Here is a 22,388-nt window from a genome sequence, read left to right on the forward strand (position 1 = left end):
TTTTTCTCTGCATTGTGTGACTTGTACTGTTACTGCTATGAAACTGTTAATCATGAGATTGGGTAGTATCTGTGTCTGATAGGGGGGGACGGGGAGGAGAATCTTCCCTTACAACTTTATTTACACCCTATAAAACTATGTTTGGAAGGCAGCAAACACCCTTACTACCAGCCTCCTTTAAAAAACTTTTTCCCTGATTATAGGAATAAAAAGAAAATAATGGTTGTGTCATTGCGTTGTTGGGTGTGAGTTGTCTTTCACTTTCTTTGTAGGTCTTTCAGGTTGCAGCGTATGAAGAAGAGGCGCGTATAGCATTTGCAATGTTGGATGCAGTTGATGGCAAAACTGATGATGCTTTATTAGCATTTGAAGCTATTAACAGTGTGGTTTCATACTGGAATCTTGCCATGGTAATATAAATTGCATTAATCCTAAAATCATTTGCTTTATTTGATTGTCTTCTTGACTGTTCCTAGTTAATCACCATCCTGTTCTTTAGATCTTCCAAAGGAAGGCAGAAGAGATGGAAAATGATACCATGCTGCCAGAAGAACAAGAAGAGCACAAAACCTATCTTCTTAAAAGCAAGCATTATTTAATGAAGATCATTGAGGAAAGCTCCTCAGATATGTCAGTAACTGAGAAAGTAAGTAATTCTTGCCTTAAAAACTTGCTTCAAGAGGTGCCGTGGCTTTAGTTACTGTTTCAAAACCAAACTGTTTGCATTTGTTAGTTTTAAGACCAGGCTCTGCATTAAGGCAAGTTGAACCTGTTTCTTTGCTTATGTCAAATAACCCGCTTACCACTAGCGGAGTGATAAACTGGTAACTTTTGTAAGCAGTCAGACTATGGCTGGTTCGTTCAACCATTCAGACTACTCTGTGGCTAAAAGCTTTAATGTAAACACATGGCTTTTGCTGCTATCTTTTTGTAGAGGTTAGTAGTTTAAAAAAACAGAATTAATGTTTGTGTGAATTGGTTTTGTTACGTTAATTATGTTAATTTTTCACGTTTTTTACATTAAGCTCTAAAGCAGGTTTAGAGCTTTGCTGAAAAGAGTATTTTTGTAATGAAAGCCTTATAATTGCTCAATTAGAATTCTGAATATAGTCTGTCTTGCTCTGAAGGAGAATTGCATTTGTGACTTATGTTTCAAATAACTCTGCAGCTGCCGGTGTCTATTGAAACTGTGAGGGAAATGCTAGATACAGTGATCCAGGAGCTTGGCGAGAATGCTGAGGAGGGAGGTCCTGCCTTCCGAAATGGTCTGTCACGAACTGTAGATTCAGAGGTGAAACACTCTACTCCATCACCAACTAGGTTCTCTCTTTCACCATCTAAGAGCTACAAGGTGAATTAAGTAATTATTACTTCAGGGGGTAGTTATGTTTGAAGAAACTTCACAAGATTAAAATAACTCTCTTTTTATTTTTTTTTTCCCCTAGTTTTCTCCTAAAACTCCTCCTCAGTGGGCAGAAGATCACAGATCTATACTTCAAATGATCTGTCAGCAAGTGGAAGCTTTAAAGGTAAGCAATTTTTTTCACTATATTCAGTGAAGAACACTTTGACTGATTATAAGGATTTAGTGATAATAGTGTGGGCTAACTTACAGTTTCTGGACTACTACTTAAATCAGTGTGAAATTATCTTCTAAAACATATGCCTAAATTGAGTGCAGGAGTAAATCTTTTTGCTTGAAAACTCTTTACCTGGGAGATGGGCAGGGGTGTAGAGGCAACCTAAGGGCAGTATGCAGAGTTGTTCTTTCATCAGCTTGGTTCTCTTCTACTTGGGTCTGATGTTTTTATTTCTGGATTTAGAATACAATCTCAGTACTTTGTACTGCTGGAGCAGGTCCAGAAAAGGGCAACGGAGATGGTGAAGGATCTAGAGCACAAGTCTGTTGAGGAAGGGCTGAGGGAGATGTGATTGTTCAATCTGGGGAAGAGAAGGCTCAGGGGGGACCTTATTGCTCTGTACAGCTACCTGAAAGGAGGATGGAGAGAGGAGGTGGCTGATCTTTTTACCCAAGTAACAAGTGAAGGACAGGAGGTAATGGCTTCAAGCCATCCTGGGGCTAAAGGTTGAACTTGATGATCCTAAAGGTCTTTACAACCTAATCGATTCTATGATTCTACTGCATGGGCAGGTTTTGGATGATTCTGGGAGGTGTACCTTTTTTTTTCCCCTTCTTCCCCTGAGGTTGAACAGTCTTTTAACTAGCAAAAGGGTAGGGATCATTCCTTTTGTTTTCTTCTAAAAATGCTTATGTAATATATACTTATACCCTTGATTGGCACACTGTCTTGTCAGAATGAAATGCAAGAAATGAAACTTAGTAATTCCAACTCAAATGCATCATCTCATCGGTGGCCTGCTGAAACCTATGGAACAGATACAATGTCAGAGGGTTATCAGAGACCACAAAATCTTCACGAAGCTCCATTAACAGGTAACTGCTGAATTTCTGTCTAAATGCTTAGCTAAACCAAGTAAGACTTCTGAAAATAATGTAAATTGTGTTAATGATTCAGAGTTAAAAACTGATTGCTGGGGAAGAGTCCATTTAAAACAACAACATAAAAACTAAATCTAAACTGTTTTCTTGCTGTTCTTTCTTAGTTGCTACCACTGGCCCCTCTGTTTACTACAGCCAGTCACCTGCCTATAACTCTCAGTATCTTCTCAGAACTGCCCCAACCAATGTGACACCAACAAAGGTGAGAACAGATCTATCCACTTAAGCTATTTCCAATGATTTGCTGAAAATTACCACTTTTGATTCTATATGCAGTTGGATGTAATTGCAGTTCCTTAAACAGTGATTGGTAAACTTGAATTGCTGGAGATAAACTGATCATTTATCTCTGCCTCATTCTGGGGATGTGGAGTCTGGGAGGGAAAGCCAGCGCAATATGTCTGTAATGTGTTAGTACATGTCCCCTACCAGGGTATGTATGATATCAAGCAGTTAATTTCCACACAACTTCCTCCCTCCCCCCTACAAGTTGTATGGCAAAACAGAATGGGGTTTTTGAGGCTTTTCTTGTAAAAAAAAAACACAACCCACTCACCTTGTGTCCCTTGTTTTCAGATCCCCTTCAAGATTTAAACTAATCAGTTTAAGTAAAAATTAGCTTAAACTCATGTGAAAGCATTGCCCTGCTTTAAACAGTACGTTATGTGGGCTTCAGCACAGTAAGATTTTGTCTTCTATGTTACCATAATAAGCAAAACACTTGGTTTTACTTTTTCTATAGGCTCCTGTCTATGGCATGAACCGACTTGCACCTCAGCAGCATATATATGCTTACCAACAACCGATGCATACACCACCTCTGCAAAACCCTTCATGTATGTTTTCCCAAGATATATATGGCACACCTCTGCGTTTTGATTCTCCTGCTACTGGACTCATTTCTCCCCGTGTGGGTGATGATTATTACAATTACAGTGTTCCACCAGCTAGCACGAATCCATCATTGCCTAAACCAGGATATTTCACAAAGCCTGTTGAATCAATAGTGGTAGAAACTCCAAAGTCTAAATTTGGACAGCCAGGAACAGCAGAAGGATCAAAACCACCTGTGCCGCCACCAGCACAGTTGAGTCAACCAACAACTTTTAAATTCAACAATAACTTCAAGTCTAATGATGGAGACTTCACCTTTCCTTCTCTTCAAGTTGGAACACCGTCTGGTAATACAGCTTTTAATAACAGCGACAGCCTCTTAAGTCTTCTGACATCTGATAAACCTTTACAAGATAATAGATACATGGAACAAAAGCCAGTTAATGATCGCTTCAACAGTCAAAGAAATACCTTCAGTTTTGGCAATAAACATACTCCAGGCATCTCTTTTGGAGAGGGCATGGGAGAAAATATGCACAAAACCCTGGGGTTTGAGAAGGGTGATACATTTAATGCTCAAGAACCAAGCAAGCTTTTATATATGACTTCAAATTCTGATTTGGCCAATAGAGGTCATGAAACAGAGGGAGGAAGCACCCATGGCGGAGATGAGGATGATGATGGTCCTCATTTTGATCCTGTGGTGCCACTCCCTGACAAGATTGAAGTAAAGACAGGTGAGGAAGATGAAGAAGAAATCTTCTGCAACAGAGGCAAGCTCTTTCGTTTTGATGCAGAAACTAAAGAATGGAAAGAAAGGGGTATTGGCAATGTGAAAATACTGAAACATAAAGTATCTGGCAAATTTCGTCTCTTAATGAGACGGGACCAAGTGCTGAAAATCTGTGCAAATCACTACATAAATACTGATATGAAGTTAACTCCAAATGCTGGATCAGATAAGTCATTTGTATGGCATGCTGTAGATTATGCAGATGAGTTGCCAAAACCAGAACAGCTTGCAATTAGATTTAAAACACCTGAGGAAGCAATGCTTTTCAAAAGTAAGTTTGAGGAGTCTCAGAATATTTTGAAAACCTTGGGATCAAATGTCGGTGCATCTCCGACTCAGAGTAGTGGGACAACAAGAGAAACAACAAATCAGGACATCAAGGAGCCTAGCAGATCCATTTCTGGGACCCTAAACTTTGGCTTTCAGTTACCAAAAAATGGGGTGAGCAGTGAATCTGACAACAAGGACAGCCTCACGGCTGCATCAGCTGCAATTAGCGCTAGCACTTCTTCATTTGGAAAGGAAGATCTGCATACCTGTTCTTCTGGTGGGCTTGAGCAGCATCTCTTGAAGAAGGATCAGTGGGAGTGTAAAATATGTTCAGTTCCAAATGATGCAACTGTGAAGAGCTGTGTATCGTGTCAAAATCCAAATCCAGATATGTGGGAAACACATGGCACGCCATTAACTAAGTCTGCTGAAAGTGTCAAAGCCAGTGGTAACACTATGCAGGACACATTTGGATCTGCTTTTGCTAAAAAGGAAGGTCAATGGGACTCCACTGTCCATTCAGTAAGAAACGAACCCACTGCTTCCAAGGGTGTTGCTTGCCAGAATCCAAACAAAACCAACGCAGCAATATCTGGTCAAGAAACTTCCTCTAAATTTGGCCAAGCAGTTGCTCCAAAGGCTGTTCAAAATGACTTAGGTACTGCTTTTTCTAAAAAGGAAGGTCAGTGGGAGTGCTCTGCATGCCTAGTCCAAAATGAAGCAAAAGATGTGAACTGTCGTTCTTGTCATGATCCTAACTCTCAAAGTCAGCCGAATGCACCTATGCCTACTGTTCAGGCATCCCCTGCTCCCAGGTTTGATTCAAGTAAGCCACAGAAAAACGGATTTGAAGGGCTTTTTACTAAAAAAGAAGGGCAGTGGGATTGTAGTACTTGTTTTGTAAGGAATGAAGGTTTTTCACCAGCCTGCGTAGCTTGCCAAACACCAAATCCATCTGGTAAGACTGCTGGTGATTCTTCACCAGCTCCTGCTTTTGGCATGAAATGTAAAGTACCTGAACCTGCTGGAGGACAGCTGGGAACAGGCTTTAAGTGTGATTTCTTAGAAAAGGGTTTTAAGTTTGGTCTTGAGCCAGGCAAGACACAGTCATTTACATTTCAGGTTCCTACTGATACTGAAACTAAGCCTGCAAAGGAAGGATTTAGCTTTTCAATGCCAGTGCCTGCAAACGGATTTAAATTTGGGATACAGGAGTCTAATAAAAATACCACTAAGAAAGATGAGCCATCCAAAGAGTGTACAACTGGCTTCTTAAAAAGCACTGATGAAAAAGACAAAAAGGAACTGCCTTCAGATAGTGGAATTACATTCCAGTTTCAAGAGGCAGCAGCCAAGGAGAAAGGTGACTTTGTTTTGGGGCAAAATAGCAGCACTTTTACTTTTGCCGAACTTGCAAAAAGTACTCCCAGGGAAGGCTTCCAGTTTGGCAAAAAAGACCCTGACTTCAAAGGCTTTTCAGGCGCAGGTGAAAAGCTGTTTTCTTCACAGGATTCTAAAATGGATCACAAAGCCAACACATCTGCTGAGCTTGGCGAGAAGGATGATGATGTGTACAAGACAGAGGACAGTGATGATATCCATTTTGAACCTATAGTTCAAATGCCTGAAAAAGTAGAGCCATTTACAGGAGAGGAAGATGAGAAAGTGTTATACTCTCAAAGAGTCAAGCTGTTCAGGTTTGATCCAGAAACAAGCCAGTGGAAAGAACGTGGGGTGGGCAACCTGAAGATTCTTAAAAATGAAGTTAATGGCAAAGTAAGAATATTAATGCGGCGTGAGCAGGTACTGAAGGTGTGTGCAAATCACTGGATAACAACAACAATGAATTTGAAACAGCTGTCTGGCTCAGACAAAGCATGGATGTGGATGGCCAGTGACTTCTCAGACGGTGATGCAAAGTTGGAACATTTGGCAGCAAAATTCAAGACGCCAGAGCAGGCTGAGGAGTTCAAACAGAAGTTTGAAGAATGTCAGAGGCTATTACTAGACATACCACTGCAGACACCCCATAAACTTGTTGATACAGGTAGGACTGCTCAACTTATACAGAAAGCAGAAGAAATGAAGTGTGGCTTAAAAGATCTCAAAACCTTTCTGACAGATGACAAAACTAAACTGTCAGAAGAGGAAAATGTAAACTCTGTTTGTGCCAGCAGTACTTCTGATCTGGTTATAAAGCCGCATGCTGAAAGTACTGGGCCTACTCTGGAATGGGATAACTATGATTTGCGTGAAGAAGCATTGGACGATAGTGTAAGTAGTTCTGTATATGCATCACCTCTTGCAAGTAGCCCTGTAAGGAAAAATCTGTTTAGATTTGGAGAGTCTACCACAGGCTTTAGTTTCAGCTTTAAATCTGCCTTGAGCCCATCCAAATCTCCTGCCAAACAGAACCAGAGTAGAACATCAGTAGGCACAGATGAAGATTCTGATGTTACTCAAGAAGAAGAGAGAGATGGGCAGTACTTTGAACCTGTTGTACCTCTGCCTGATCTTGTGGAAGTGACCAGTGGTGAGGAAAACGAGCAGGTTGTCTTCAGTCACAGAGCTAAACTCTACAGATATGACAAAGATGCTAATCAGTGGAAAGAAAGAGGTATTGGAGATATCAAGATACTACAGAACTACGACAACAAACAAGTACGTATCGTAATGAGAAGGGACCAGGTACTAAAACTATGTGCCAACCATAGAATAACACCAGATATGAATATACAACAAATGAAAGGATCTGATAGAGCATGGGTATGGACAGCATGTGACTTTGCAGATGGGGAAAGGAAAGTAGAACTTCTAGCTGTCCGATTCAAGCTGCAAGATGTTGCAGACTCATTTAAGCAAATTTTTGATGAAGCAAAGCATGCCCAAGAGAGAGAGACACTGATAACCCCTCTTTCTTCTCGTGCAAATACACCGAAGGAATCTCCCTGTGGTAAAAATGCTGTAGCTGTCTTGGAAGAAACTACCAGAGAAAGAACTGACCTCAGCCATGGTGATGATACTTCTGATGTAACTGTAGAGGTTGCAGAGGTGTCCAGCACTACAGAAACACCAACAAAAGCAGTGGTTTCTCCTCCGAAGTTTGTATTTGGATCTGAATCTGTCAAGAGCATTTTTAGTAACGAAAAGTCAAAGACATTCACGTTTGGAAATACTTCAGCTACTGGTTCTCTTTTTGGCTTCAGCTTCAATCCTCCAAAAAAGAGTGAAGACCATATTCCAGTGGCTCAGAACACAGCGCAGAAAGAAGTGGAAGTGTCTGAACCAGCAAAAAGCTCTAGTGCTCCTCAGAAGCCTCTAAACAGCAAGGTAGAAAACTTGCCTACTTCAACACAAGATGGACCCTCGAACTTCTCGTTTAGAATAACGGAAAAAGGTGAGTGTCAATTGAACTACTAATGTATTCAACCATGCAGCTTACTAAGCAGTCATCTCTGAGCTATTCCTTACTCTTTGTTGTCTTAATAATGTGTAGTTCTGCGCACTTGTAATGCGGATACCTGCTTCTTCACAAGTTCTCAAGTTTCAATTAAAAGAGTGAATTTCAGTTAATAATTATTTTCCTATAAAAATGAAAGTGTGTGATGCAAGATGGAGTATTATTGATTAGTGAGAAAGGGGATTTCAAATAGGACCTGTAACTTTGAAGTGCTGTACCTGAATGTTGGGCTTAAATGTTTAAAGAAGCAGCTGTGGATTCACTTTTTGAGACTTAAATAGGTAGTTATATTGGTAGTGTATGTACCTGGGCCTTTGCTCTGAGTGGTAAAGTGTGAGAACAGCAAATGTATGCTTCAGCTAAACTTTGCATTATCCCCATGATTGAACAGATGAGTATTCTAAAACTTATTTTTTATATATATGTTTAAAGTCTTAATTATCGGCCTCTGTAATTTCAGATGTGTAGCTTAACACCCGATGTTAGCCTCCTTCCTTAGCCTGAAAAGAGATCATGTGATTACCTCCTCAATTATATAGTTTCTGACACTGCCTGAAAAAGATGCACTTGCAGAAGTTGTGGCTGCAAGATAATCACTATAAAGTGATGAAGTGTCTTTGTGACAAGAATGGGATTTACTACTATTGTAATGGTAGGGTACTTTTCTTCAAAGGCTTCATGTACTGCTTTCCAGCAGTGCAAGGCTGTTTAATCAGATAAGTTTTTAATTTGTGTACTAGTCTCAATTATCAAGACATAGTGTTTTTTTATTAACTAAAGAATAATAAAGTGATGTGGCAGAAGATAGCTGCAGTCTATTTATATGGATTGGATAAGCTTGTACAGAATTAGCAGGTGAAAGTTCCTGCTGTATAATACAACTACAGAGTGCTTCCAGAACTTGGGTAAGTCTGTTTTACCCATTTAAAGTTCCAGGTAAACACTTATATCCAAACAATTTATTTTTTTAGGATTTAATTTTAGCCTTTTTAAATCTAATCCAATGGCCTTTTGGACAAGCACACCTTCTTTGCAACCTGATAGTAAAGGTATTTATGTACTGCATTGAATGTGTGATACTGAATGTGTGATCGAAACATTTGAGCAGGCATGGACAGTAACCCAACTGTGGCAAAGCGGTTGGCTTGGTAATCCTTGTAATTAACATGCATGCTGAAGAAGAGTCCTTAAAACTGTGTTTGACTACTGTGTTTGTCGTATTGGAGAATGTCTCTAGCCCTTAGTATGAGCTAGCACAATGGATGGCCCTGTTTAAGCTTCTAGCTTCTGCTTGCCTTGTTTTCTTGCACTTCTCTGGCACAGCTTTACTGAACATGCACACTGGATCTCTCAAGTTCCCCTTTTCTAAAGAAATTAAATTCTCCTGTTATTTTTAGAGAACACATCTAGTGCCTGAGGTTTTCCACTTCCATGAGAGGTGCTTGAAGATCTCAAGGCAGGTTGTACAGTACTATGCTTGAATATATTTGGCCTCCCTGTTGGAAATGCTTAATTCAGTTTCCAGATCATCAATGTTAACTAGTGCACTTCTGAAAAAAAGGAGCATGTAGACAGGAGAAAGTCAGTAGCTGGAGAGTTGGAGATAAACATATATATATATATATATATATATATATAGAGAGAGAGAGAGAGAGAGAGAGAGAGAGATACAGATATATGTAGATATGTACTACCTGTATAATGTAAAGTGCACCTTAGCTGGCCAGAACTCTTGCTGAGTAACCAGTTTGCTTATATTCAGAATCTGTAACCAAAACTTACAGCTTGTAGTTTGATTGGTTACTAACTGTGTTTCTTGGAAGTATGCTTGCTGTAAGCATACTTAACTTACACAGTTCAACAGCATTTTAATTTTAAAAAGCAAATGTTTATTGCAGTCTGCACATGAGACAGTCTTTTGTGTCTTACATTGTTCAAAATACCAAAATGTCATTCCAAACACCATTTTCCCAAAATTGCATTTCTGGAGGCGCTGTTCTTAACTAAACACTGAACACTTGTATATATGATCTGAAGTCAACTGTTCTGTGTTTTTGGGCATCCCTGTGCATGGAGTTTAGTAGCAATTAGGTTTAAATTTTTCATCATTCAGTGTCCATAATGTGAAGTGATTAAGCATTTTGTGCCAATGCATATGTGCAAGAACTGCTGCTGCCTCAAATTGATCCTGTTTTTACATTTGGGGTGTGTGAGGGTGTGTGTGTGTTTACAAAAACCCAAACGGACTAAATATGCCTTGCTAGTACTTCAGACTGTTCTTCAATTTTACTTTTCTGCTACTTAGGATAGGATTATATACAGTTGATAATTGTCTCCTGTGTAGCTTTTTGATGGCTTTGTGTTGAGCTTTGGCTTAATAATGTATGACTGAGAAGTCTAATCAGTATAAACCGAGGTTTTCTCATGGGGGATACCTTTCAGGGAGCAGTTTCTAAGTTGTGCTAGAGCAGCATTCAAAAGAAATATAACTTCACAGTAGTTCTGCACCTCTATGCAGTACTTAAGTTTTTCTTAGGTCAGGTCATGAGCTTTTTGCAAGCGCTTTATGAGTGAATCAGAGTTGACAATTGCATGTTACTGTATTGGTTACGTGCATAAAGATTTAAACTGATGCTTTTATATCCAGAAGAAAAGGAAAAAAACAGTATTGTGATTAGCCGGATATTTAGGCCTCTCTGGTATTAATGTCAGTTGAAACAAAAGCGAAAATACAGTTCAGCAGTGAAAAGAACTGTTGTGCATGACGTTGTTCTTTTTTTGTGCCTTCCATATACTAACAATGCTTTGTGTGGATTTTTTCCCCCAAGTAGAAAGTACTATTATCGCAAAACCAAAAGTCTTTTAAGAATGTGTTGTATGTATGCATGGCTCTTGGTTTTCATGGCTGTCTGTGAAAATATATTTAAGAAGTTTGCAGCATTTTTGGATAAGGAAAGTTAACTTTCTTGTGGGGAGGGTGAGTAGAAATTGAGTTAACTGAACCAGTGAGCATCTTGCTCAGTCTTCCTATTCTGAGGGCAAATACATGTTGTAATCTTAATCTTTATTGTTGAAGCCTTTTGAGTGGATGTTTGGAACACTAGAATCTTAATCCAGTGGTGTTTGATAGACCATCTTCATGGAGAATTTTACCTATGGATTAAGATGAAGTGACTTTATAGTGTATTTGTCTTATTCAGCTACTTTGCACAAAGGCTACTGAGAGACTGCATGATAGTTCTTTGGGAATGATGTCTGTTGAATATGATGAGCTGTGTCATCTGTTGCCAGGGTCTTCTAGCTAGCTTTACACTGCCCAGATTAAAGGAAGCTCACACTTGTACCATCTACCTGACTGTCTTTGGAAAAAAATCTTTCTGTTGTTGAAGATAGGTTTCTCTTTTTGAAAATTCTGTGATCTTAAGGAAAACTTTTTTTTTGTTGTAACCTTTAATGGCTGTAAAACCAAACACTGCACACTTTAAACCTCTGCGGTGAACTTGGTGCATATTTACTTGGTCCGGCTGAGACAGTTGCTCAGCTAATCTGAGAGAATAAACCATATGGTAATACGCAGGATACCTGTGTATCTTCATGACACAGTTTGAGCTACACTGGTACTTAATGATTAACTTGAAATCAAAGGGAGAGTCAAATGTGGCAAAAAGGTTGTGGAGAGAACACTTGGGGGGGGGAGGGGATGTCTTAAATTTTAACTAGTACTTTGGATTTTGCTCTTATTCCACTATTCTCTAAATACTCTTAATCTACTGGAAGATTCTAGTGGTGAAAACTACTTTTAAAAACCAGTTTTATTTTAGTGTCAGTTGTGTCAGAGGATCAAAGGGCATGTCTGTAAACATTGCAGTTCTCTTCTGTCCTGGTATGCTCTTGCAATGATGAATACCAAATTGCATGAGCAGGAAAACTGGTGTTCCTCAGGAAGTAAGCAGTGATCTGGTTTGTAGCTAAAGGTTCAGGTTCACACCGACTACTTTGTGCTACAGAATTACCAAGTATTTTCTAATGAAATGAACAGTGAGCTTTTGAGAGCACGCTTCAAAATCTGACTAGTTTAACTCAAACCTGGAGAATGCTAACATAGATTGACTTACTAAAGTAATGCAACTGTTCTTTGAAAAAGCCAGTGCATGGATATTGATGTGCTTTTATAGGTTTATTCTTATAAATAGTTAGCATTCGTGTTTTACCCCTTTCCCCAGTAACTCTCCCTCTCAAAACAACACTAAAACCTTACCCAAATGAGCAAAACCTCAACCAAAGAATACATGAGGCAGTTTGCTCTAGACTGTGCTTCCAGCTTCAACCTTTTAGTATGAACTGTTTCATTTTGGTTTTTCTTTGTTTTGTTTTGGGTTGTTGTTTTGAGGGGGGGAGAGGGGAAGGGTGTTTTATTTGTTTGGAGTTTGTATTTTGGATTGGGTTTTTTTTCTCATTTTCAGTACAAGAGGAATGGACAGCTTCATGTTGAAGGAGAGAGGAGAAAAGAAAGAGAGGAGATAGTGGTGTTTGTCCTTGCTAGAAAAGCTAGTTAAATTGGCTGAAAACAGTATATTTTGTTGTTTAACAAAGTGGAACTAAAAATTACTTTAACTTTGTAACAACAGCAGTTTCACCTACAGCTGTTGAGATAAATGGAGATTAGTTAATAAAAAGCTCAGCTTTCCCATAGTTAATCTGAAATAAGTTCTGTTCACTTTCTGTTTAGTATTTTCTAGAACTTAAAGTGTTTTTAAGCAGCGCAGTAGGACATGTTGCTGTAGACAACTTCACTTTTTTCAGGCCTGAAGTTTGCCTTACTACCTCTAGATAGCACCTCTGTCCCTCTTCTCTGTAGGCATATTGCTTGACATGAGGACTTAATCTTTATAACAATATAAAGAAACAGGCTTGTTTCTATTCTGATATTTGGAATTCCAAAGAGCTATATCCAATAGAATAGGATATAATTGTGCATGCAGGTTAGAATTTCTTAACAGGATGCGCTGTCCTAACATCCTGTAACTTTGATTTTTGTTTCCTGTGGATCAACAGAATTTTATATATATGCTCCAAATGTATTTTTAACTGCTTTAGAATGAGTTCAGTTCTGTAATAATGGCAATACAGGGCTAATATTATTCCCTGTTCTGAAATCACTCAATTTTAATGTTTTGTTCAATTTCTGTAAAAAGCTGAGAAGATAACAACACCAGAAGATGATCTTCCATCTGATGAGGTTACAATAGTTTATGAATTAACACCTACCCCTGAACAGAGAGCTCTCGCTGGCTTTCTCAAGCTACCTTCAACATTCTTCTGTTACAAGAATAAGCCTGGATATGTGAGTGATGAAGACGATGGTAAGGAGTGCCAACGTTGATCTTTGTGTTGTCTTTTTTGGGAAAGGGGGTATTTATAGTGTTTTACGGGCATTGACACTTATATTACCAATGCAGTTGTTTAGGTAAGACTAAATAATTGCATTTGAGCAAGAGGCTTACTTCTGTAACTATTTTTAGAGACGAATACAAGACAGTTTTTATCAAAAAGGAACATGCTCAGGTTCCCTAAATGCTAGACTAATGGCTTATTATTTTTCTAAAGCAGACTCCTAACACTAAAACTGGACATATTTTATATCAGATCTAATTACATGCAACTAAATTACTCCTAAGTTCTTCAGCAGCAAGTATGTTAAATGGAACTTCTGCAGCATTGTATTCAATAGAAAATTGGAGAAGACAAGCACACAAATACCCAAGCTTGGTAGTTTTTAATCTAAAAGATCTCCAGTATTTCTTCCCAATTCTGTTTAGTGGTACCCTTAATAAAATCACTCAAGAAATGTGTTTTCTGAAAACAAAATCTGTGCCATTTATCTGTAACAATCTGGGCTGAGAAAAGTGTCAGTAGCACACTGAAGCACATATATGCAATATAGGAAATGAAAGTTTACTTGCTGACCTGTGGAACTCTTAAAACATAAGTAAAAATTATGCATGCTTGCTAGACTTGTGAACTGGAAGGGCTTAGCAGACTTCTGTGTATTTGAGGATGCAGACTTCTCAGTACTCTGTACTGATAACTTACACTTGTTTCCTGTATTTAAGATGAAGACTATGAAACAGCTGTTAAGAAACTTAATGGAAGACTTTATCCCAGTGATTCAGGAAAGAAAAAGAAATTGCAAGATCCTGTAAAAGGTATGTCTTAAAACATAAAAACAAAAGAAATTTTAAACTCTAAATCCAAAGGACACGGGGCACGGAGATTAATTTTGTTTCCTGCAATAGTTTTTAGAAGCAGTGATGCTGAACTCAGAATACAGCTTTAAGCTCAGTACATTGAACTGTCAGTAAAGTAGTACCTGAATAAGAAATACAAATTTCAGGTGGCCTCTGACAAGAACATCAGTGTGTCTTCCTACCTTAAGCCCCTTCTGAATATGAAGAATTCAGCTTGGTTTGATGCTGTACAAGATAAAAGTTGTCTGCATCTTTGAATACTTGCTACTTCTGCAGATAGTCAGTTTAAGTTAAGCTTATGAGTTAATACTGTTCAAGTAAGAAAAGAAAGATGCTTTGTTTGTATACTAAAAATACAGGTGTGGAAGACTGAATTTGCGTCTTGTGTTTATGTCTGCTTTGGGTGTGCCTCAGACTTCAGTGTTCTGTAACTGAAAATCTGGTTAGGTACTTCTAGAAGTGAAGTTTGTGTTTGTTTTTTGTTGGTTTTTTTTTTGTTTGTTTGTTTGTTTTTGTTTGGTTTGGTTTTTTTTTGAGGATATGTGCTAGAAAGAGGTGGTATATGTTGAGTCATCTGAAATGTGAGCAGATGCTATAGGAAGGTATTAGTACTGGCAGCTGCCAGGTGAACTTTTCATCGTTGCATGGAAATTTCATGGTATCCATAGCAAATCAGGTATGATGAATTCTAGTCACCCTGGGTGGAGTTAAGTAAGTCACTCTTCACTTCCACTGTTTCAAACAGCAGTGCTATTTGAAAAAACTCTTGGAAGTCTGATTTCAAGTTGCTCTGGCTATTATGAGGTTATTTTATAGTGTAGGTGTAAAAAAATTACTTGGGTATTTAGCAGCCTTCCTAGCTATTTTCCACTGATTTCTACTCTTTTTATTCATTTTTCACAGGGAAAAGTAAATCCAACAATGAAGGAGAATGTGCTACTACTTGGGAAAAGAAACCAGCTCCTGAGGAGAAGGCTGAAGCAGAAACTCCTGAGGTTCTTTCTACATCTGTGTGTGGCGTCAGCAGTGACACTGAGGATGACAGTCCAGAAGATTTCCAGGCAGAAGTTAAAGCTCAAGAAACAAAAGTAAGAACTAAATCTTTATTATTTGTCATTAAACTTGTACAGTTACCTTATCTACATGCTTGCATAGTTTTCACCTTGTGAGAACTAAAACATCCAATGGGGGAAAACTTTGACCTTTGGTTGTGCCTCAAATCTTTGCCAACACTGAAACAGAAGCTAGGATCTAAAGTTTCTTGGGAAGAGAAAGGAGGTACAGCTGTTCTCATAAACTGCTTTGGGTAATAAAATCACTGCTAATGTGTGTATAGATTAGGACTAATTAACTTCAGGACTCCCTGAAACAGTATCTTAGCCTTGGCCATATTGACTACCATCAGTGGTCCACCTTGGCCTCCAATCGGGAGACTTGGATACACACCATACATAATGCTGCTGACTCCTTTGAGAACTCACGCAGAACTAGTCTAGAGGAGAAAAGACAACGTAGAAAGAGTTGCGCCCTGCCTATACCACCCAAGGAGACCTTTCGCTATGCTTTTTGCAGCCGGGTTTGCCTATCTCACATTGGCCTTCTTAGTCATCAACGCGCTTGTAGTAAGCGTGGGTAAAGCCCTTCCCAAATCTTTGTTTGTGAAGTCAAGCCATGGTGATGAATTTCAGGAAATCATAGTTTGTTTTTTGGGTGTGGGGTGTTTTTTTGTTGTTGGTTTTTTTGAAAGCATAATACTTCAAAGATGCTTCAGTTTTTTGTCAAGTTAATGTCCTTGTGTGTTATGTGTAATGGAAAAACTTCAGAAAGCTTATAAAAACAATTTTTCTTGACATTGTTTGGTTTTTTTTGTCTAAAATGACTGTTAAGTCTCCTGAGAGATGGTGTGAATACTAGGTTCTTCTAGCTCATTTGCTTATTGCTTTCCTTTTTTGTTAATCTCAGGAGAATGAGGTTACAAGCGCAAGTGATTTAGTCTGTACCAGTGAGGGAGAGGTGCCTACTGTGTCAACCAGTGAAGTGACAGTAGTTGTCCAGTCAAGTACCAACAGTGAAGAACCAGATTCCACCACAGAAACTGAACATGTATCGCAGGCTGGATCAGGAGCTGAGGACACACCTGTAGACTTGTCAACTAAAAAAAGTGATTCAGACTCTCCAGAGTCAACACAAGGTATGGTCAGGGGTATGTTCTGTTTGTTTGGGGGTTTTTTGGTAGGCACCTAACTGCTTTTCTGTAGATGAGGCAGAGAAAAACCTTTGACTTTTCCCTCTTCTTTGATAGAAAACAGAGTCATCTCATTTGGTTTCGGCAATACTGCAGGCTTGTCATTTGCAGATCTGGCTTCCAAAAACTCCGAAAACTTTGCTTTTGGCTCAAGAGGTGAGTTAAACTAGTCTCTGAGAAAGATGGTCAGCTGGACTTTTGTTTCATAAAACACACCCTTTGTGCACCAAATTTCTACTGATAATCAGCTATTTACAATTTTTAGCAAGTTCTTGACATGAAGGAAAAAAACTCCACGAAGTTTAAAATGTTAACTCTCTTGATTGTAGATAAAAACTTCAAATGGGCAAATACAGGAGCAGCTGTGTTTGGAGAGACAGCCTGTAAAGCAGATGAAGATGAAGGGGGTAGTGATGATGAGGTGGTACATAGTGATGATATCCACTTTGAGCCGATTGTGTCCTTACCAGAGGTAAGGTGACTTCTGGCATATAAACCAACATTAACATAGACATGTCTGCTAACACAGCAAGTTTTTTTAAATGCTTTGCTTAACTAATTTCTTGCACTGCTTATGTAGAGCACCTGCTGGTTTAAATCCTAGTACAGCTTAGCACTGGGGAATTGTCTGGTGCATCAGTTAAAATCTTTCATTTCATTATACCTTGACCATATTCATACACATAACTTGTAAAAGCTAAACCTGATTCATTGTAGCACATTTGAAAACAAAGAGGAGCAACTGAGTAACTGTTAGTGCCAGTACAACTCAGCTGTGGCTTTGTATCGGTGACTTGTAGATGAAGTTCTGAGAACGCCATGCCTTTAATTAAAAATAAAACTTTTATTTAAAAAGTTTTACTCTTAACTAGGCAAGAGATTTCTGGAATCACTGAGCAATAAAGATGTGTAGTACAGTTCACCTCACCTGAGCTAACTTTGTTCGTTTGAAAATAAATTGGTTTTCAAGAAGTAGGAGGACCTTCTGCTTTGAAGGTAGCCTTATAAGCTACTGAGTGAGTCTTCACACAGTTCATGTCTTGATTTGGTATTTAGCTGTAGTGTTACAATAGCCATTTAAGATTTTTCTGATGTTATATCATCTGGTAAGTTTATCTCTAGATTAGTATAATTAAGCAAAACAGTGCAAATGAACAATAAGCAGTGCTGTTTGATTTGGACAGCAAATGTGATGTAGTTTGTAACATGCTTTCAGCCTCCTTCAGAACTTGGTGTGCCTTCACTCATCTCTGTGTCATATTCTGTGATTTTCTTTCTTCCCTTACTTGCTGCTTCTCTTCTTCAGTCCCATTTTTCCCTCCACAAATAGTTGTTTGTCTTGTATCTCTAGTTCTTTCAAGTGTTCCTTATCTTAAGATGACGTGATAGCTAAAGATAGTTATATAAAGTGAGCAGGTACAGCAATCAGGCCTCAGTTTGTTATACTTTATTGGTGTTTATTCTGTTCAAATGCAAATGTCAAGTTCTTCAACAGTGTTAGAAAAGTAATGCCTGGAATGGTAATGTATCTTCAGTTCTCTGTTTGCATGTCATTCAGCAGACCTGAAGCTTTTCCGTAGCAGAAGGTTGCTGGAACATCTGATAGTGGGTTTTTATTCTTCAGGAAGAAAAAAAAACCCAAATCAAACACACAGAAAAAAACAACCAAAAAACGAAGAAACAAACAAAAAAAAACAACCTACTTGCAAAGACAACCCAACAAACACCCACCAAAATCATATGCAGCATGGTAAAGTAGTATTGCAGTGCTATGATTAATCTCAAATAGTGGAATTTGTTGAGCTTTTAAATTTGGAAAACGCTAGACATTTACTCATTTTGGTGTGTGATGAATATGGTCTTGGAGAAAGGAACACATTGAGTAATTTTGCATACTAGTATGTCAGAATCATTGTAAGTGTATGTAATACTGGTTAATACTGTTGGTGACAGCAGCTCTCTGGTTTTTAGGTGGAAGTAAAATCTGGAGAAGAAGATGAAGAAATTCTCTTCAAAGAGAGGGCAAAACTTTACAGATGGGACAGGGATGCTACTCAGTGGAAGGAGCGTGGTGTTGGGGAGATAAAGATCCTCTTCCACACACAGAAGAAATACTATAGAGTCCTAATGAGAAGAGACCAGGTTCTTAAAGTCTGTGCAAACCATGTCATCACCAAAGAAATGAACTTGGTTCCCTCTGATACATCAAACAATGCTTTAATTTGGACAGCCACAGATTATGCTGGTGAGTTTTTTCAGGTGGTTTTCGGTTTTTCTAAGGGTTCTGTAGCTTCTGTGGCTTTGTTTTTACCTGGAGATTATATAAAACGAAAGGTATTTTTTTCCAACTGTACTGAACAGAACTATAGAAACCTGTTCTCTGGTCTATTTTCAGATGGTGAAGTAAAAGTGGAGCAACTTGCAGTCAGATTTAAAAGCCAAGAACTGGCTAATTCTTTCAAGAGGAGGTTTGAAGAATGCCAGCAAAGCTTGTCAGAACTACAGAAGGGACACTTATCTCTGGCAGCAGGACTGTCAAAGGACACTAACCCTGTTGTGTATTTTGAAGTTTCTGCTGATGATGAACCTTTAGGACACATAACTATGGAGCTGTTTTCAAATATTGTCCCTCGAACTGCTGAAAACTTCAGGGCCCTGTGCACAGGAGAGAAAGGATTTGGATTCAAGAACTCCAGCTTTCACAGGATAGTCACTGACTTTGTGTGTCAGGTAAGCATAACAGGAAAACCCTTCATTGAGAATGAGGTGCATCTTCATTAACAATGGCACTTAAAAATCACACAGCATAGCACGTTCTTGTTGGCAGCATGAATACAGTGTGCAAGATACTCTCATCTGTCCTTTCCCTACAAGATGAGAAAGTGCAAGCAGCACATGCTGCCCTAGGATGAATGCTTTCTACCTGTGTCTGCCAGCTGCCTGATGCTTTAGTATTATCTAGTGCTGCGTAAGTGCTACTTACTGTGGGAGAAAAAAACCCAAAGATTTTTCTCTTACAGTGGACAAGTGGCCTGTTTCCAAAGAAGAATATCAAGGAAAGTAGGGGCTCCCCAAAATACCATTCACCCCCATCGCTGTACAGAGAGGACCTTCTGTATGCTCACCTGCTAAGAGCACTTACTTTCCAGCCTTCTGTTCCATTTTGAAGTACACTTTGTATTTCAGATAATGTGTACTTTAAAACCGATATTCCAAGTATTTTAGATGCTCAAGCTTCCATCTAAAAAAAGTCTTCTAGATCTCATTGTCATGCAATGAAAATCCTGTTCCTTAAAATACTCAAATTTTGCATCAAGAGTATCAGCCTGCAGTGCACCAGAAGCCTCATGTAGATAGTGTGGTTTTAAACCTCTGTGTCCGTTCAGTAGCACTAGTAAGTTCTTCATAAATGCTGAAGGCATAGGAGACTGATTATAGGTCATACAGACCTTTCCTAAGATTCACATCAATAATTCAGTGAGTTTTAATGGCTTGTAACAGGCAGAATGAACCATCTTCCTTACACACTGCACTAATGTTCCTGCATGTCACTACATCCCTGAAGCAAGGCTCAACCTGCAAACTCAAAAGTAGACAGTAATACAGGAGTGGCTTGTAACCAGAATAAGAAATTATCTGGTCTCTTCATGAGATATCACCTGTGGCTGAGGTATGCAGTTTTATGGCTGTTTTGTTAAAACTTTGTGCCTTTCGGATAAGGAATGCAGCATTGCTCATTTAGGGTTTAAGCTTGCTTCAAGGTATTCTACAACCTGTAAGTTGCAGGCTTTAGTTAAAAGCCATTAACTGTACTATGGACACCCTGACTGACAAAGTGTGAGCTTTTATCACATGAAATCCGTATATTCTAAGTTTGCTCTACTTTGCCTGAACTTTCTCCAGGTACTGTGAGAAACTTTTCAATGAGAATTCAAATATACAATAACTTACACTGTCACCTTTTATGTGTATAGCCAAATAATCAGGAGCCAGAAGCTTGCTGCCTTGCAGAAAGACCAAAGACATTACACGCTAGCTGTAGCTGTGCTCCCAAACAAGCAGTCATGTGGCAAACGCTGCTGCCTGCACAGAAGCAAGAGATTGCTGGTCACTGTACCTTAACCTTCTTCAGGTGATCAGTTCCATGCCTGCAGGGACTAAGCTAGGAAAGGTCTTCTTCAGTGAGATAAGGCAGCTCTTAGCTATTAGGACCAAGTGATGCAGGAAGCAGGCAGTGGGAAAGACAGGCTCAGAGGAGTGGTCACCCTGTGGAGTGAGGAAGGTAGAATTCTGTGTTCGAAATAAACAAGGGGTACACTTTCCACTGCTGCTTCCATCACTATGAACAAAGCTGCTGAACCTGTGAAGCCTTATATCTAAGTAAATGTGTACTTGGGAAAACTGAGTTCTTATGAAGCAAAGTCTTTACGGTTGAAAGGGAATGTAACTGTATTGTTGGTTTAAGTTTCAGGACTTTCACATTAATGCTGTGCCCCCCCCCTTTTTTTTTTTTCCTTAAGGGAGGTGATATAACTAACCATAATGGAACAGGCGGACGGTCAATTTATGGATCAGCATTTGAAGATGAGAATTTTGAAGTGAAACATACCGGTCCTGGATTGTTGTCAATGGCAAATAAGGGCAGGGATACAAATACTTCCCAGTTCTTCATAACACTTAAAAAAGCAGAACACTTGGACTTCAAGCATGTGGTATTTGGGTTTGTCAAGGATGGAATGGATGTTGTGAAAAAGATTGAATCCTTTGGTTCTCCTAAAGGGCTAGTAAATGGAAGAATTGTCATTACAGACTGTGGGCAAATATAGAATTATTGCTTTGAGTATCCACATGTTCTAGCAGTATAAATCAGTATTTAGGTGTTAATTGACTAATTATTTCAACCTTTGAAAATGGACACTTCTGATGTATAAATGTAAAATTACAGCTTATAGTTGGGTTTTTTATGTGTTCTAATTGATTTTTTTGCATGTTAAAGTTCAGACACTGGCATATTTCAGGTGTATTTGTGTTAATCCTGACATATTTGTATTAAATGTCAAATTTTAAAAATTAAATCTTAGTCTTGTTAAAAATAAATGTCTTGTCTTCACTTTGGTTTGTTTAAAAAAGAACTTGTGTAGTTTGGTTTCCTGCTCCATAAATCTGTATTTTGAAAATGACTGTAGGTGCTAATTGCTAGTCAGGAAACTTGAAGGCCTTTGAAATGTAAAGCTTACTCTGATGTGTAGAAAGCAAGTGGAGGCAGCTGGCAGGTAAGTGCTGGTTTGTGCTATCTGAAGTCTCTCAGTAGCGCTTCAGTAGTTGAAAACTGGAGAATAGTTCTTGAATGCTTTGATCAATATTTTGCTAGAGAAACATGCCTATTTATTTTTTACATAAAATAGATTTAAATGCCTTAGTAGAGTGAAAAACAGCTACTTGACATTAGGATTTTACCTGAAATGCTGTAGTACAACACTGCTACTTCTATGATCTGTCTCTCCCTGCTCTTTTAATGCTTATTAGCTTCCTTTCCTGGGGCAGAGTTGTAGTAAGTGGGCCAGAGCCATTTTCTCTCTTAATAGCAACTGTATATAAGTAAGTGCTAGTTTGGGGGGGCTTAACTTCTCTACGGCTCAGGACTGCCATTATAAAGGTTTTTAACAAGGTAACCAATCGACCACCATTATCTGTAAGCTGGAACTGTGTAATCTGTATAAAAAAAATAGCTTTTTTTTAAAAAGCCGATTTTTTTTTTAATTTTTTTTTTTTGAGGTAGTCGGAGTTAATTCTCCCCAGAAGTTCCTTCAGAAGCATTAGTCTGGAAGGCCAAGCCGTTATAGGAGCTAATGCTGTGAGGCTAGGGCCTGTCACAGCCGCTACTGCGCAGGGCCTGTGCTGCAGAACGGAGTGCACCAGCGGCGGGGCGGTGTATCTACTCTGCCCGGCTCCCGGCCCGGCCCAGCCGCTGCGAGGGCAGTCCGTCCCCGCGCTTCCGTAGAGCCCGGCCCCAAGGA

At 39.0% G+C, this 22,388-nt stretch overlaps 1 protein-coding gene across 3 annotated transcripts in view; it reads left to right on the plus strand.

The window, feature by feature from the left end:
- RGPD4 (RANBP2 like and GRIP domain containing 4) overlaps positions 1 to 21,468 on the plus strand; it is a 33,803-nt gene extending 12,335 nt beyond the window's left edge. The window contains exons 14-30 of one of the 3 annotated variants that reach the window (XM_061377646.1): positions 273 to 410; positions 500 to 646; positions 1,169 to 1,351; positions 1,446 to 1,529; positions 2,317 to 2,455; positions 2,626 to 2,723; positions 3,264 to 7,815; positions 8,850 to 8,927; positions 13,074 to 13,241; positions 13,992 to 14,084; positions 15,030 to 15,214; positions 16,089 to 16,287; positions 16,429 to 16,527; positions 16,701 to 16,843; positions 18,343 to 18,616; positions 18,767 to 19,101; positions 20,892 to 21,468. In XM_061377646.1, the coding sequence (XP_061233630.1) occupies positions 273 to 410; positions 500 to 646; positions 1,169 to 1,351; positions 1,446 to 1,529; positions 2,317 to 2,455; positions 2,626 to 2,723; positions 3,264 to 7,815; positions 8,850 to 8,927; positions 13,074 to 13,241; positions 13,992 to 14,084; positions 15,030 to 15,214; positions 16,089 to 16,287; positions 16,429 to 16,527; positions 16,701 to 16,843; positions 18,343 to 18,616; positions 18,767 to 19,101; positions 20,892 to 21,197 (7,221 nt within the window). In that variant the 3' untranslated portion in view covers positions 21,198 to 21,468. Of the gene's footprint in view, positions 1 to 272; positions 411 to 499; positions 647 to 1,168; positions 1,352 to 1,445; positions 1,530 to 2,316; positions 2,456 to 2,625; positions 2,724 to 3,263; positions 7,816 to 8,849; positions 8,928 to 13,073; positions 13,242 to 13,991; positions 14,085 to 15,029; positions 15,215 to 16,088; positions 16,318 to 16,428; positions 16,528 to 16,700; positions 16,844 to 18,342; positions 18,617 to 18,766; positions 19,102 to 20,891 lie in introns of all 3 variants that reach the window. The other 2 variants (XM_061377645.1, XM_061377647.1) reach the window with 2 other exon arrangements.
- The last annotated feature ends 920 nt before the right edge of the window (positions 21,469 to 22,388 follow it).

This window comes from Neopsephotus bourkii, unplaced genomic scaffold (assembly GCF_033783945.1).
Source record: "Neopsephotus bourkii isolate Nb327-2 ecotype Australia unplaced genomic scaffold, CSIRO-AGI_Nbou_v1 NB_1760, whole genome shotgun sequence".
NCBI lineage: Eukaryota > Metazoa > Chordata > Aves > Psittaciformes > Psittacidae > Neopsephotus > Neopsephotus bourkii.